At 38.5% G+C, this 16,412-nt stretch overlaps 1 protein-coding gene and 4 non-coding genes across 5 annotated transcripts; all 5 read left to right on the top strand.

The window, feature by feature from the left end:
- Nucleotides 1-797: 797 nt before the first annotated feature.
- On the top strand, nucleotides 798-4,663 carry rpl13a (ribosomal protein L13a). The gene is made up of 7 exons (XM_042500500.1): nucleotides 798-833; nucleotides 1,506-1,578; nucleotides 1,868-1,933; nucleotides 2,167-2,268; nucleotides 3,647-3,732; nucleotides 3,938-3,997; nucleotides 4,415-4,663. Exons 1-7 carry the CDS (start codon nucleotides 813-815, stop codon nucleotides 4,622-4,624), a joined length of 618 nt encoding a protein of 205 aa, XP_042356434.1. The 5' UTR covers nucleotides 798-812; the 3' UTR covers nucleotides 4,625-4,663.
- On the top strand, nucleotides 1,711-1,794 carry LOC121954171. The gene has a single exon (XR_006106547.1). It is a non-coding gene; the product is annotated as a small nucleolar RNA Z195/SNORD33/SNORD32 family (small nucleolar RNA).
- Nucleotides 1,990-2,070, top strand: LOC121954170. Its single transcript, XR_006106546.1, has one exon. It is a non-coding gene; the product is annotated as a small nucleolar RNA Z195/SNORD33/SNORD32 family (small nucleolar RNA).
- On the top strand, nucleotides 3,352-3,427 carry LOC121954173. Its single transcript, XR_006106549.1, has one exon. It is a non-coding gene; the product is annotated as a small nucleolar RNA SNORD50 (small nucleolar RNA).
- LOC121954172 lies at nucleotides 4,146-4,221 on the top strand. The gene has a single exon (XR_006106548.1). It is a non-coding gene; the product is annotated as a small nucleolar RNA SNORD50 (small nucleolar RNA).
- Nucleotides 4,664-16,412: the final 11,749 nt, after the last annotated feature.

Raw genomic sequence — 16,412 nt, 5'->3', positions numbered from 1 at the left:
AAACTGAGTATTGACATTAGCCCAATAAAGCCAAGTAGGAGATTGTGATTTCATGAATGGTCCAAGTTTAAATCTGTCAACACAAACTGCAGGGGAGGAAAGTTGAAAATATAATCAGAATCAGAAAGGATTTATTGCCTAGTAGGTTTTCACTCACAAAATTTGTTTTAACATGCAATAAACATATTATAAGAAATAAAAATAAGGCAAAGTACTGCAGAAGTCAAATATAAAATAGGAAAATGTATTTAAAAATCCAAGAAGGTATCAATGTATCAGTAATAATAATAAGAACAATGACATGGTTATTGTTATTGTAATTAATGCATATATGAATAGTCAGTCAGTGTACTTTCTGTGCAGGCAAAATGCCAAAGTGGAAAAAAACCTAAATATGTTTAATGTTTCACATGGCAACAACTTCTTGTTTGATGTATAAATAAAATTGTATTGTAAATGGTACTGGTAGCTCTATCTTTTTAGCTCTTGTCTTTGTCTTTTTATCTTTAATATTATCAATGTAACAATAATAATAATAATGATAATCATCATCACAATAAATAAATAAATAATTAAATGAATAAATAAATAGTTATAGTTATAGTTTAGTTATAGTTATAGTTATAGTTATAGTTATAGTTATAGTTATAGTTATAGTTTATTGAAAATGAGCTAAACGTCTCCCTCCATACAGCGGCGGCACTGGAACATTTGTAAACACTTTCCCGCGAGGAAGAAATATAAAATCGTCACTTCCGCCTGCCCCTGCCTTTTACCACGGGCAGCCCCGTGTATCTTTCTTTTCGCACATCATGGCGGACCGGTTCAATAAGGTGGGCAACCGCTGCGGATTTATTACGTCTTTTTTTGCTATTAAATGGAAGTTAAATCCCTTACTGTATAGTTAACCTGCGAACGACAATTGCTGGAATCACGAATATCATCGTAGTTTTGCCCGGTGTTTCTGTAAAGACGTTATTTTAGGACATGTTTGAGTGGACATGCCTTCATCATGGCAGCTTCCCTAACGAGTCAACGCCGTTAGCTCGCTAGCTTAAACTTCAGTCATGATTATGTACAAGTCTTGATGACCTACGTACAAATTCAGTAGTTTAATAGATGCAAGTACGTTGTCTTTTACACCATGGTGTTATATTCATGTAAGCATCCACATTACATAAGTCTAAATTATGGTTAGGTTGTCATTGTGCTCTGACGTTAATGCTAAGTAACGTTAGCCGGCAAATTACATGTGGCATGTTAATACAAGGCTGACGGAGGCAACAGTGTGTTTAACAAAGTTCGTAATAAACGCCTTTAATTAGCAATGATGGTTACAAATGTGTTTTTTTGCAACGTGTGCTCAGCTCATAAAATGTGGTAGCAACAATCACGTATTGACTTAAAAGTGAAGCTCCCAAGTTACTATGCAGGTTGATGTAAAAATCTATCTTTAGATTTGTCAGGTCTCCATTGATATCCCTTTCTGGTTTTGAAACCTGCAGGTTCTGCTGCTTGATGGCAGGGGCCATCTACTCGGCCGGCTTGCTGCCCTTGTGGCTAAACAGGTTCTGCTGGGTAAGTTTTTCTGTGTATTTTCAGGTGTGAATTCAGGTTATTGTTTCTGATAACGCCATATCTATAAGCACATGATTACAACATTCAAATACAGAACAGCTCTTTGAATGAGAAGCTTGTGTATTACCTCAGTCTGTCGATGATGATGACTGTTATCTCCCTTGCTTGAGTTTAACGACCATGAGAAAACTCACATGCACTACCATCTGAGACAAGACGCAGGTTTTTAAACAACTGTATTTTTTTTTTTTTAAAGTTCGAGACACTAAACTACTGTCTTTTTTTTTAGGACACAAAGTGGTGGTGGTGAGATGCGAAGGCATCAACATCTCCGGCAACTTCTACCGCAACAAGCGTAAGTAGGGTGTATATATCTTTGTTTATGCTTCTTTTATTTTCTTTGATATGCTTGTTGTCGGTGATGTTTTACCACTAATGTTCGAGTTTCAATGACCATGAGACTACTTTACATGCACTACCATCTGAGACATCAGCATTACATAATAAAAGAATGGCTGCCATTGCTTCGTACTTTAAAGTATTTATAATCCAGTATAAATAATGTCTTTATTATGTGCATTTCTGCAGTGAAGTACCTGGCTTTCCTGCGTAAGAGGATGAACACCAACCCCTCTCGTGGACCGTACCACTTCAGAGCTCCCAGCAGGATCTTCTGGAGGACTGTCAGAGGTGAGAATGTGACTTTACTTTGGACATGTAATCTTCATCAGAATAAATTTATGTTTTAACACTGATGAAACATTATGACACTGAGAATGTAGCAAGAATATCACAGTATAACTGAGAAAAGAATGGGTTTGGGTGGTTTACAATTTCTCAAGATGATAGACTGGACTCAAACATAAGTTGTATTAAATTTAAGTGGCAGAGATGTCTTCAGGGCCGAGTTGAGAACTCAAAATCTGTAGCTGGTAACTTTGTGTCACATTTGTGTAAACTGTCACTGTATTCCCACAAGTACACAACATAACAGATGTGTGAAAACGTTATTCTCCTCAGCTTATTCTGTTGTCTTTTAGCTTCTAAGAAAAGCTAAGAGGCAGTGCTGCACGTGAGAGAAAACAACCAGAGCTCCTGTCAGTGGTCATGAAGTGCGGTCAAACTAGGCAGCACTGTTCAAATATGAATTTTGTGACTTTTTCACATTTTTCTTTCTTTTATTGTTTTCAGAACATATTTTGGTTTACTGCTTAGCTGTAACAAAAAAAAAAAAAAGCTTGTGACCCATGGTGTTGGAAACTGTCAAGCTGAATAAAACGCTGCCTGCTGGCTGGGTCACAGACTTACTAGTTACAGCTAAACGGCACGCTAAAATGTTTCTGAAAATGTTTGAGATGAGAAATGGCAAATGCAGTAACAATCTTTTTCTATATTTCATCAGTGCCGCCCAGTTTGACAGTTTCCCTGCAGATCACAAACTGTGATTGACAGGTGATTTAGAGGCTCTCTCCCTGGTACGTTTTTGGTGCACTGCGGTCAATTCAAACAAATGCCATTAGAAGAAGACCGAAGAAGAGGAGGGACATGATGCATCTTTAGGCTATCTGTCACGCGTACTTAATAAATACAGTGACCGTTTTATCAGTTGTAAAGTGTTTTTATAAGTTACCAACTGAAGCTCTAAATTATGAATCATAACAACCCAACAAGATCAAGTGTTGGATCAAAACATAATGCTGAGTACTGCAAGTTTGACATCTCGTTAGGTGTGATCTTTGCTTTGATTTGACCCAGCACAAGTTGTTCCTTGCTTGACAGTGATGAGCTCTTTATCCCGAAACTGATCATCCATTGATGAGACAAACATTTCGGATCTGATTGCTGAGTTGAGTAGGGTCTTCATTTGTGCTTGGACAAAACTTGTTGATACAGCTGCAATGGTTACTGAAAATATCATGGTTCAGTTTAGAAAGCTTTATTAATCTCTGTGGGGAAGTTCATTTGCCACCAAACCAACTCATACAGACAAAAAATGATACATTCACAATACAACAAATAACACAGCAAAGAGCCATTTGAGCTTACAGGTCTTCTCTGTGCTGATTAGGCATGCTGCCCCACAAAACCAAGAGAGGACAGGCTGCTCTGGAGAGGCTGAAGGTGTTCGACGGTATCCCCCCGCCCTATGACAAGGTGACAAGTCTCGGTTAACAAAGTGCCACCGTGTACCCTGTCGGGCTCGTACGCTTTAACTCTGCTGTCTGTGATGTCACTAAATAACCGTACCTACCTAGTTTGAGTATTGACTTTGAAAAGACATATTGTCTGAGACATGCCGTCCAGTCAATGTTTAGACGTGCTGTTTTCTTCTTAATCTGATTGCGGCGTCTGTTCACAGAGGAAGCGCATGGTCGTTCCAGCTGCTCTTAAGATTGTGCGTCTGAAGCCCACTCGCAAGGTGAGCCTTGAGTATTATTTGATTAACAGCTGACTATATTAGATTTAAGGGTCAGTTTTTTTTTACTTGAATTGTAGAGCTCATTTGGCTGTAAAATGAGACAAATTCAAATCAAAGTTTCAATTTACCTGCCACAACAGTTCTTACTTGACGATGATGAGAATTTTATCCCGAATCTGATCATCTATTGATGAGTCAAACTTTTCGGATCTGATTGCTGAGTTGAGTCGATAAGTTGTGCTTTGAATTGAAGCTCTGAACAAATAACCTTGCAAACACGTTCAAAACAATATAAAAGAACACATTCTTCATTCTTCACATTCATTTTCTCTAAATTAAAACAATGTCTACTCTAGTAATTGAGACGTGGCAGCGATGCATGACACATACTGACTTTGACTTTTCGTTCCCGCTCAGTTCGCCCTCCTTGGGCGTCTGGCACACGAGGTCGGCTGGAAGTACCAGGCAATCACAGCCACCCTGGAGGAGAAGAGAAAGGAGAAGGCTAAGCTCCGCTATGGCAAGAAAAAGACTCTGATCAAGCTGACGAAGCAGGCAGAAAAGAACGTTGAGGGCAAAATTGCAAAATACACAGACGTTCTGAAACAATATGGAGTCCTTGTCTGAGCTGGTTGTCTCTGGCCAATAAAGATACATCAATGTTTATAGAAAGTGTATTGACTTTTCTTTCTCATGGTTTAAAATTGCACTTAAGTTGAAATAAAGAAAATTGATAACAGTAAAATGCTAACAGTAACTGAATAAAAATCACATCATTGAATGGGGACGCAACAGTAAAAGCAGCTTCAAGTCACGTGTGGCCTGGACTGAGTTCTCTTAATGCTGGTGCAGACTAATTTTATTAATGCAACAAGCGCCAGAAAGTTTTCATGCAGTTAATATGAACAGCGTTTAATGTCATCAGAAAGGATTTTTAATAAGTATCATTAATGTACCCTGTCACCCTGCAGCGCCTCAGCCCTGTGCTCTCGCTTCTGTAACTCGTGTAATTGGAAAACTGCATGCAGCCTCCGTCTGTGAGAGCTGCCATTAAATAAATTTAAGCCTTGTTCAAATCAATAATTGTAGTAAGCGAATTTCACAAGATTATCTCAATGGTCTCTAAAAAAGTCTGATATGAAACAGTCTGATTTAAATGCCAGTTTGAGTAAATACGAGGTCAAAATTATTTCCAAAATAGTGTATTGGAATAAATAAGCAGCAAAAATGTTGCTTATTAGCAGCTTTAGTTTATTCTGTCTTGTTCCCTTTTCATACATGATCAAAACATTTTGCCATTTGGGCCATTCAGCTTCCCATTTATTCCACCAACTGCTGCAGCTGCAGTGAAACATCTTCAGTGTAATTTTGCCTCTATTTTAATTATAAGGTTGTTGTATTTTTTGTTTTCTTTTACAACTCAAAGATGACAAGAAATAAGACAGTTGACAAGGATGGAATGACATCGTCATGGTGTTCACTAATCTCCCTTTGTTACAATTTAGTCACTTTCAGGGCAACAGCAGAGTTTTAGAGGCTTTGTTTTCACACAGGCCTTCAGTGTTGTTTCTGCAGTTGATCTTTTTCACCAGCAGAGAGCAGTGTTGTGCCTAATTTCATGCATCAGTTGTTGAAATTCATTCAAAGTTTTGTCAAAAAAGAAAAAAAAAGTCTCAAGTGAATTGAGGGTTTAAGACAAAGTTTGACTGCCAAAAAGTGAATTTAAAGAAAAATAATAAAGGTATTACTGCTGATCTCCTGCTCTGAGGAGTTCAGGCACAAAGCAATACCTTTGTTTCTAATGACTTATCCTTGTCATAAAAGTGTGTTCTTTCTGAATACTTAATGTAAAATATATTGCTATCCTCCAAGAACCTGATTAAAATGAATATGAATTATATGATAAAAACCACAATCCTGACCGAGTGGACTTGATGGGTGTTTAACTACATGTACAATAATATGATTTTAAAGGATTACACTGGAAAATACAGTTAATTCCAGCTTATTCTCTTTCTTAGGTACTCCATTTATTGAAAAGGTTGTTTTCTTTTTCAAGAACAATTGGCAGCCCAAAATAACCACAGCAATTTAGCTGCTCTTTTCTGGTAAAACAACTGAACCTCCTGGGAATTGGGAATGGGATTTGTCCATTTTTCTGTACCCCCTGAACTTAAAATAAGACGCACTCTGAGGTCATTCCCTCTCTGTTACTAGTGATTCAGAAGGAGCTGGACTGACAAAAGTAATTGAATGTTATTGAGCGTCAGTTATGTGGATTCACTTAATCACATCTGCACTGACCCGTGTGCTTTTACATGACAGCTGTCTATAAACATGTGCTTACTGATTTGACCCAGTAGCATGTAGCAGCTGCAAGTTTTCATGAGTCGTAAAGAGCACACAAACTTTCTGCCTAAAAGCCGAGTGATTTTTCTTTCTCGCATTTTTTCACCAAAGAATTTATAGATTTTAAAGGGACGGTTCACCCCAAAATTAAAAATGTGCCCCCCCCCCCCCTTATCTGTAGTGAAATGTATCAATACAGACTGTTTTGGTTTGAGTTGCAGTGTTGGCAGGGCCGGCTCTTGGTATAGGCGATATAGGTGGTCGCCTAGGGCGCCATCTGCTGGAGGGGCGCCGCCACGCTGCCAGTCCCCCTCGGCCTCGAGGGAAAATAATAATAAAATAATAATTTTCTATGCACACTGGTGCCCTCACTTAGTGTTTTCTGTCTAGAAAAAAATATATATTAGCATTACAAATAAATAAACAGTGACATGTTCCTAAATTACGTGTGACCATGTGATGTGTTGTTATTGGGTGCGGAGGTGCGGGTTAGGGTTAGGGCGCCTAGGGCACCAAATTGGGTAGAGCCGGCCCAATTTGAGTGTTGGAGACATTGGCTGTAGAGATGTCTGCCTTCTCTCCAGTATAATGGACTAGATGGTACTCAGTTTGTGGTGCTCAAAGCGGCAAAAAAACATTAATTTGAAAAATTCAACAGCGATGTCTCTTTCCAGAAATCATGACCTGCTTACTCAACATAATCTACGGACCTTGTTGTGAGCAGGTTTATGTAGGAACTATTTTCGCTCTTAAAGTATACCCACCAACTGTATCACCGCACAGAAGGAAGTGTGCATCTACACATTGACTGGATGTTCATGCTCATGATATGCAGATGTAAATGGTAATGGTACCCGCGGCCATCAGGAAGACCACTCAGCCTTACTTCCAATTTTTCCCAGCAGCCACCTGCAGTAGGCCTTTTGCAGCAAAAAAAAAAAAAAAATCCTGCTGCCCAGAAAGCATTTTTTCCCATAAACCACCATTGTTAAATAAAATAATCTCTAAAACTGTTGACAACACACCTTGAATTGCAAAAAAGATCAATTATGACCCCTACTGTTATGATTTTCTTTCAGTCATAAAGTTACTATGTTTGTAAAACTTTCCTTGGGCCAAGAAAAGCAATTTAAAAATCTATGAACTAATCACTGGGCTGAGCTGGAGCTCATGGCGGAGCCATCGAGAGAAACAGTACTGTGCATTTTGGCATATGTACAAGGTGAGCAATTTGAAATATGAATTATAAAAGGCGCCATCTAGGGGTCCCATATATAGTTGCTATTGCACATCTCTGGATGTCATCGGGAGAGCTTTTATGTCAGCTGGCACAGATGCACGCTTCCCTCTGTGTGATGATACAATTTGTGGGTGTAGTTCTGTAGAAAGAAAGTAGTTCCTACATGAAACCGCTCACAACAAAGTCTGTGGATTAGTGTAAGTAAATGGGTCGTGATTTCTGGAAAGAGACATTGCTGTTGAGTTTTTCAGAAATGTTTTTGTTTTTTTTTGACACTTTGAGCACCACAAGTCCTTGATCGTACCATTCAGTTCCATTATGGTAAAGAAAAGGCAGACATCTCCAACACTCTGTAGTCTGATAAATAGCACCACATGTAAGAGGAGAAATGTGTGTTTTTGATATGGGGGGTTAATTGCACCTTTAAGAGGTAAAATAACCCAGTGTTTCACAAAAAAAGAGAAAATTATCAAAGAGTCAGGGTGAAACAGTCATTTTTTAAAATCCTTTTTATCGTATGTGAATGATCCTTGGACACTTTGAAAGGTCCAGTAGGGGTGTTGCTTTATGATGTGTGGATTTCTTTGAGCAGTTGATCCAAGTGTCAAGACCTCATCAAGGGCCCAGAACATGATTTATGGCACAGGATAAAAATATAATCCACAGAACCTAATCTCTTGCCTTTTTGATGGGTAAAAAAAAAAATCCTTGTTGAGATAATTTGACTGTTGACTGTTAATCTCCATATCTGCTGAGTCTAAAAAAAACCCTCTCACAGTAAATTGTCCCAATTAGCTCTCACTTCATTTTAAGTTGATAATCTGTATTCTGAGGTCACCTCCTCGCTTTTCCTTTTTGCTCTTTCCTCTTCATCTCATTTTAGCAAAAAGAACATGTGGGGTGAAGATTTTTTCTTTTCTTGGGAAGCAGTATGTAGATCCTGTCTATTTGCTGGAGTTGGATTCTGAAGCTGAGACGAATGCTTGAAGGACATGCGGCTGCCTCAGCACTTCTCCAAGCATCTTGCGATGTCTTAAAGTGATTAGTTGCGCGTGTGTGGGCATTGTGTTTGTGTCGTATGGCATTTTGAGGGACTCTGATTGAAATGCTGGTTATCCTTCTGATTAAATATGGAGGATTTCTTGTATTATGTGGCAAGACACTTTAGACTTTCTATGTTGGTCTTGTCTCTCTCTGTTTCATAGATGTACATGTCAACACACATGCTACCCTCTGAACACAGACCCACCGAGGATCGGGGGGAGGCCAATCTGACGGCTGTCTACCTGCGTTAAGGTGGGATGTCGTGTCTCCAGCACGCAGATGGAAAAATCACTGTGACGGCTCCAAAAATGAGATTTTTGGATGATGCTGCCTGCAATGGATCCCTCTCTAATCACACAATCTGAGACAGATTGAAAAGCCCATGATTGTCTGAAACTGCTCCAGCAGGCCCAGCCCATTATGGGCTCCAACAATTATAGACATCTTCCTCCTCCTTTTCCTCCTCCTTCGACTGGCTGCTGTTTGGTGCTCGGTATCAGAACCGGAGCGCTCGTCCGTGTGGGAGACATGACATGGAGTCTCGTGAATGGATGTTATTCTGTGATTCAAATCACGACATTAAGTGACTAATGTGCGGAGTCAAATACTAATACAGGCCATCAGAAAGGGCAATGAAAATGAAATTTGTTCTTCTTAGTAATCACTAATAGCCTACACATCAAAATACCAAAAATTTAGGCAACTGTAGGGGTGTAACAATACTCGTCTTTGTATTGAACTGCTCGGCTTCCAGCTCAAAAGGGTTATAGAATAATCACCAAAGAAGAAACTAAAAAGTTTAGTCTTTCACCCCGAAAGGAGCTCATACTTCATGGTGTTAGTTTTAATTTTAAAATGACTTTCAGATTCTCTGCAATTTCTTCTTTTCTGCTGTATTGGAAACGTAACTTATCATGACATCACCCATTGGTTTGTGGACTGCCATTCTGAAGCCTTAAATTCGGCATTTTGGCTTTTGCCATCCATCCAGTTTTTCTTGAAATCAAAAGTGGCCTCCTAGGCCTATTTTGCCTGGCGATGATGTTTTTCTATAGACGTTAGTGTCGCCCTGGTTCCCTTGTCAAAAAGTCTATGGAACTTTTCCACTGGATTTTGCATTGTGGCTTAAAATAAACTCCGTTGTAAACAAATGTTTATGATTCTTACATGATTTGTTCATCAAGATCATTTTTAAGAAATGATCACCACTTTTAGGATTTTTGAAGCCTAAATGCAATCTCCAGAAGTAAAAAGCAAATGTTAGGCTATAAAAGAACCACAATACGGTCACATGACTTTACATTGCCACTACAATGATGCTGTTAAGTTATTTCAGCGTGGTTCGTCGTGATGATGTTCTGTAGTCTCACTTAGCCACTTGTTAGCAACTGCCTTTTTTTTACGACACATAAAAATTTCAGAGTTCACGAGTGGGTATTACTGACTAATTCCATGTGGCAGAACAAAACATCAAAGCCTTTGAAGCTTGTCTCAACCACAGACCTTATATCAGGCATTACATTAGCTATAGACACCATTTTTTGTACCAGGCAGTTAACATGTTTATTTCGGCTCTAAAGTTGGGCATTTTAACATAGGTATTTATGGTGATGGACTCTGTTTTGGAGCCAGTCTCAAGTGGCCAATTGGTTTCCAAGCAAAGAAAAATTTAAACTTTAGTTTGACTTTGAAGTTTTAACCTTTTTTGACTGTTCTTATTGCAGTGTCACCTGAAAGATTATAACACTGTCACCTGATGCAGCCCATGTTTTACCACAGCGAGCATTCAAAACACACAGCGTGTGAGTAATGAGAACGATAAAAAGGCTTTCTTACATGCCAGCGTGAGCTGATTAGTTTTTAAGCTTTTATTTGATGTTTCAGTAATGTCTCATTTCTACCAAGTCAGTCTAAAGCTTATGCTGTTGAGTCATTATTGAACCAAAGATAGCTTCAAAATCAGATTAGCAAAGAGGAGCACGTCAGGGTACACAGTTTGAATAACTGTAATAATTTATTTCTCATGAAAACTTACTAAATGTTGGTGTGTGGGGTTGACACAGCCGAGTTGACTCTCTCTTTGAACAGTTAAAGTTTTCCCATCTATGCTGATGTCACCCTTGAATGGGAACAAATTTATTCTAAGTCTCAAAGGCTGGGTTTGAGAAAGTAAGAAAAAGATAAAGAGCAAATGTATATCTAAGAGAAAAATCTGAAAAACCTGTTAGAGAGGCAAAGTTCAGGCATCCATGAACCAGTAGTTTTAGAGTGCCACAACAATCTAATTTAAGTCCTATTATCTGTCCCCAGATAGACCAGCAGCTATACTCAGATTAATAATTTTCATTCTTCTCCTCAGTGTTGTACTCTGAAAATCCATACAATTTATTAATGCTATTGATGCACCGTGAATGCCCCAGGTGCAGTCCTATCATTTTCTCATTTGATGCCTTGATGTGATTAAGATGAAATATGATATCTAAAGTGTCTATTATAAAGTATTTCCTTGTTGTGATGTTGCACTGACTTAAAATCTCCACACATAACACAGCACCTTAGAGAAATTTCCTACCTGCCATTTGTAGTTGTAAAATTTGTATAAGTTGTACATTTTATTATTGTATATAAATTAATAGTTAGGCTATACAATATTTGTTTCATACCGTTAAACTTCAAATGTTTGGATTTATTTGTGCTTCAACAAGACAAAGTGGCAATAATAATAACAATAATAAATGTCACGGGGGCGGGGTTTTGTCATAAATCCTGTATACTGATTGGCTAGTTTAGTGGTAATATTAACACTGATTGGTCAGTTTGATGTCACGTGTTGCAGCTGCTGCAATGTTGCACCTGAGCTCGGCGACTCTCCATTGAAAACCATAGGATCAATACTCCAATAAAAAAATACTGGAATGACTTTTAAAATGACCAAAGTTCACAGGATTTTGGGCCGAAAGCGACGAAGCAACAGGTGCGACTCGTGCAACTCAGCCGCAAGCGTCACGCGGACACCTGCGGCGGTTAGCTCCGCTGTTAGCACGAGAGTTAGCCAAGACGTCAACAGGAAGACCTCAAAACGAAAGCAAATACTGTAACTAACCTGGAAACAGCAGAAACAAGACACAGCAGGTTACCTTGCTGCTGAGAGACCGCCGCAGATACACAGAGAGTAACTGACTGACCCACACACGAGGAGGGTCGGTTCCTGGTACTGTCGGACCAAAGTGGGCCCATTACACACCAGTATACTGAGCTGTATGGATCTAATGTCTGTTGTGACATTTTTAGGGGACTGGACTTTTTAAAATAAGGATTTCGCTCTCCATAAACATGGAGTCGACTCTTCTGAAGGTAAGTCACTGTTTATTATGAAAGCTAGGGTGAAGTCAGGTTATTTGGGACATCAGGTAAATTGTATCAAACAAGGTTTTACATCTTTGGCTCTTTGAATATTAGCAGTCGGATACAAAACGTGTGTTTTAGGTGTTTCTACAAATGTGCTTTACATGGAACAATCATTTTTGTTGGTTTGACATTACTGGGGGACAGAGCAAAGAGTCAAAAGTCCTCTGGTCCCAGAACTCACAAGGAAAAAGCCATGAGGCATTTTCTCATGTTGGTAATGAGACTACTGAAGAAAAAAAAAAACCAATAAGGGCTTTTCATTAAATTTTTGACTGATAATAAAATATCTTCACAATTTAGTTTTTATGGGAATTGGCTTGAGTAAGCAATTCATGCATTTAGTTAAAATGAGACAAAAAATTCAGGTTAAATTGAAATTTTCATGTTTTTACTCTACCAGAAGCCTTAAAATAATGACTTATGCTATAGCGTGCCACCCTGTCTTAATTCAGACATTTTTTTGTATTTTTGACACTTAAAACTATGGTGCTGTGAGTCCATGTCAGCAACAATAGTCTAGAGTTGGCCGTAATTGTTAGAGGAAAAGGGCAATAGGCATAGGTTACAAATATGATTTAATGACCTGATGACTGAGCTCTTCATTTGTTGAATTGTTTTAAAAAAACCTGAACTGTTCCATTTTACCTGAACATTTCTTTTGACTGAGGTTAGGGTTCGTGATGAATTATTAGTTATTATTAATTATTAAATGTCCCATATGACGTGACTTCACCCTGGTTATTATGGCATTAATGTGCTTGGCTGTTTTGCATGGATTTGTGCTTGCAATGCATCAGGTTTGTTGTATTGGTGGTATAATGCTTGCAGTCGTGCTGAAATTTTGGCATGTGACGTGATTCTGTTGGATAGAGATGTCTCAAAGGCCAGAGCTGGGCACTATATTGATATTATATCAATATTGTGATATAAGACTAGATATTGTCTTGGATTTTGGATATGATGATATCGTCATTGTTGTCTTTTCCTGGTTTTAAAGACTGCATTACTACATCTTTGTGTAAATATTTTGTGCACTATATAGTATCATTTCAATATTGATATTGAGGTTTTAAGGGAAAAAAAAATATTACGCTGGATGATTTTTTCCATGTCACACAACACTTGATTCTGTAGTTTGAAAGATGCGATGAAGTATAAATGAACTAAATTTGTGAACAGTACCTTTGTGGTGGTGATTTCAAGTTTCCCATTCCATGGGAAAGGATCGACGTGTAACGTTTGGTTTACCATTGCATACGATTCCTCATTTACTTCCTACATAACATAATTCTAGCTGAAATAATGTTTGAATAGAGTTTGAATCTGATATGTTTGAAAAATGCTGGCCAAGTGAAGCTAGGGAAAGAAGAAATTATTATAGAGTACTACCTAGGTCCTTAAAAGTCCTGGAAAAGTTTGCAATTGTCCGTGACAATGTGTAGGGATCCTGGCGAGGCTATGTGCTGAGGTAGATGGTTTGTTGTGGTATTGTTTGGATTGAAATGGTTGATGTGTTTAGCCAAACCCATGGTCCTGTGTGACAGGATTAAATCACCCATGCCTGGCGTGAAAGTATGGCAGTTGGGAATCACTGTTGAATAATACACACTAACATATGCACATACATACGTGAAAAATGTATGCGAAAGTGGTGCTTGCTTATCACTACAATATAGACGAACACATTTTTTCTGCCCACATGGAGCTGCTGGTGGCAGGTCATCAGTACCTTTCAAAAAACCTTTTTACATGATGTATGCACTGCATGTGCAGCTCTGTGATGCATTTTTATTATAAACATGAGACGGTGTAGGGCGTGTTGATATTCACTGCCCTCTGAGTGTGGTTGAAATGATTTAGAGTGACAGTAGTGCAGCTCGAGTCATTCAGTCATGCTAAAGTCATTACATCCATTTGCAGACGAGAGCAGCCGTAAAATTTAGACAAGAGAGAATGCGGCAGTGAGAGATTGCTATTGGACTCGCAGAGTCACAAATTGGATTGAGAAATTGAGATAAAAGAGAAAACAACCAATCACACAAACCTTTATGAAGTTCATTGTGATGAAGAACCTCTGATGCAAACACACACACACACACACACACAGTAGCAATGTTCACGTAAGCCCATGACACAAAGTCAACGGAGACTATGTGAAAGGCGGCATTTCTATTCTCTCTGTATGTGTGCAAAGTGTCCTTGAACAAAATTAAACCCTTCAGTAGCTGCAGATGGTCGACACCAGCTTTTCTTCTGTTTAAACAGACATTCACTAGTGTCTCATGGGAAAGCATGAAGAAAACTGTTCCTTAATTGCACAGTGTGTAAGACGCAATCACTTTCTCTGCTGCTGCATGTAAATTAAGTTAATGCTGCCTTGAGCACACAACAACACACTGTTGCTGGCATGTGGCTTCATATATTGCTTGCATGATTTAAACATGTATTCAGTGAATGCTGCATGTAAAAGCATGTGTGGATGTATTAATGTAGTAGTAGTAGTAGTGGTAATAGTAGTAGTAGTGGTAGTATGATCTTATGTCAAGGGCAAGTGGAGTGCCTGTGGTGGCCACTTTACAAAAGCTGATTATGACAGAAGACAGAGTAAAAAAGAGTAAAAGTTTAAGAGAGAAGCAATTGACAATATAGTCTCACAAAGGTCATTTTTTAAAACTTTTCTGAAGCGGTCAATCACATCACAAAATCCCTCTCAGCAGAGGTGAGATTGTCTTTTCAGATACTATTTCTTAAGGTCGAGAATGGTTTTTTTTTTCAATTAATTAGCCATGTTTTATATTGTTGAATTTCATATCTACATTTTGGTAACCTTAAAATATTGAACATTTCTTTTATCTAAAAGGAAGTTTAATTGATGATATAAGTTCAATATAACTCCAAGTAGTGATCAAGGTGAATCAGAAGCACTTAAAAATCTTGGACTGTGTAACATGAAATAGTCTCTAGTCACTACCACTCCTGGGCTTAGTCTATTTTGTGAACAAGTAACGTTAACTTTTGAGAATGTCCAGAACCAAATGGATGCAGGATATGTGAGGCAGCCATGCACACGCAAACATGTAGTTAAGTATATCTCCGGCTTAATCCTGTTTTCTGCTGCATTCATGATGTTGAACGTGACACATCAGATGAAAGCAGAGAGGCATAGGCCTACTTATTTTTTCCCACATTTAAAAAACACGGCAATTTTGATGGAAAAAGGGCATAATACCCCTCCTTGATCGTGGTGTTTTTGTGGATGTGGTGATCGACTCTTGACAACATCCTGGTGGGCATGAAACAACTCTGAAATGTGAAACACATTATCATCTTGGATTACGGGAACATCACAAGCGAAACAGCGTTTGCATAATGGTATGAGTGCACCTTATCCTGTAAAATAGCCTCATATTTTGAACACTGGAGTGATTGGCTTGAATGGCTCTTGTGTGATTGTTTCCTCCAACAGCCTGAGGGCATTCTTTGAATGTAAACCCATAATGATTGTGGAAAAAACGGAAATATAAGTTATTACACTATATTACTTTTTTTTCCATTGCCTAAGGCTTCAGGTTTTATTCTGCTTCTGAACAGTTGTGACTGTTTGCTTCACATGAACAACAACTGTGTGAAGGGCACCATGTGCAGTGTTTTTCACAGAGTTATTGATTCAGTTCATCAGTGATTTCTGAGGCCTTTAGTGCAGTTTATTCTTTTTTTGTAGTTTGAACCAAAGATCTGACCTCTGTGGGACATGATTAATAATGCACACGCTTATGTTCATAAGCAATGGGGGTTTTATCCCAGGAAAGAATATACTGTATATCACAAGAGGCCTCCAGGGCCGTTTTAACCTTCTCAATCACAAATTAAAGAGCTGCAACAGGCACAAATGCAAAGCATAAGGACATGCTTATATGTGGCCAAGAAAAATGGAAATAAATCTGCTTTGGAAAGAAAAACACAAAAATGGCTGCGGAATGACCCCAAGTTGTAGCTGACGTAATACCAATATCACATATAGAGGCAAAAACTAAGACAAAACTCAGACAGAATAAGAGGGATGAGACAAGATTATTAAGGAATTATTGAACTGATATAAAGAGGGTCCTCACATAAAACTAGGAAAGACACAGATACTTCTGAATTTGGTGCTACATGACCAAAAAAATAGAGAAAAAGGACTTTGCCATTGTCTTTTTTTCCAAAAGGTAGAAAATCTACAACTATGCACTGTGCCTACAAGACCAATAAGCACTCCAGCCGTGGTCAATATTTGATCATCGCTAGTTTTACTGTTTGATCTCAGTTTCTACGGCCTCTGTTTTCACTGTGCAGGAAGCAGTATTGCGCCTACTTCCTTTTCACAAACTCTCG

The sequence above is a fragment of the Plectropomus leopardus genome, chromosome 14 (assembly GCF_008729295.1).
Source record: "Plectropomus leopardus isolate mb chromosome 14, YSFRI_Pleo_2.0, whole genome shotgun sequence".
Lineage (NCBI taxonomy): Eukaryota > Metazoa > Chordata > Actinopteri > Perciformes > Serranidae > Plectropomus > Plectropomus leopardus.
This window is presented reverse-complemented; position numbering and strand designations above follow the sequence as displayed.

Coding starts and splice junctions, on each gene's coding strand:
- rpl13a (XM_042500500.1), top strand. CDS start 813: ATGGCGGACCGGTTCAATAAG. Junction 1,579..1,867: donor GGCTAAACAGGTTCTGCTGG/GTAAGTTTTTCT, acceptor CTTTTTTTTTAG/GACACAAAGTGGTGGTGGTG. Junction 2,269..3,646: donor CTTCTGGAGGACTGTCAGAG/GTGAGAATGTGA, acceptor TGTGCTGATTAG/GCATGCTGCCCCACAAAACC.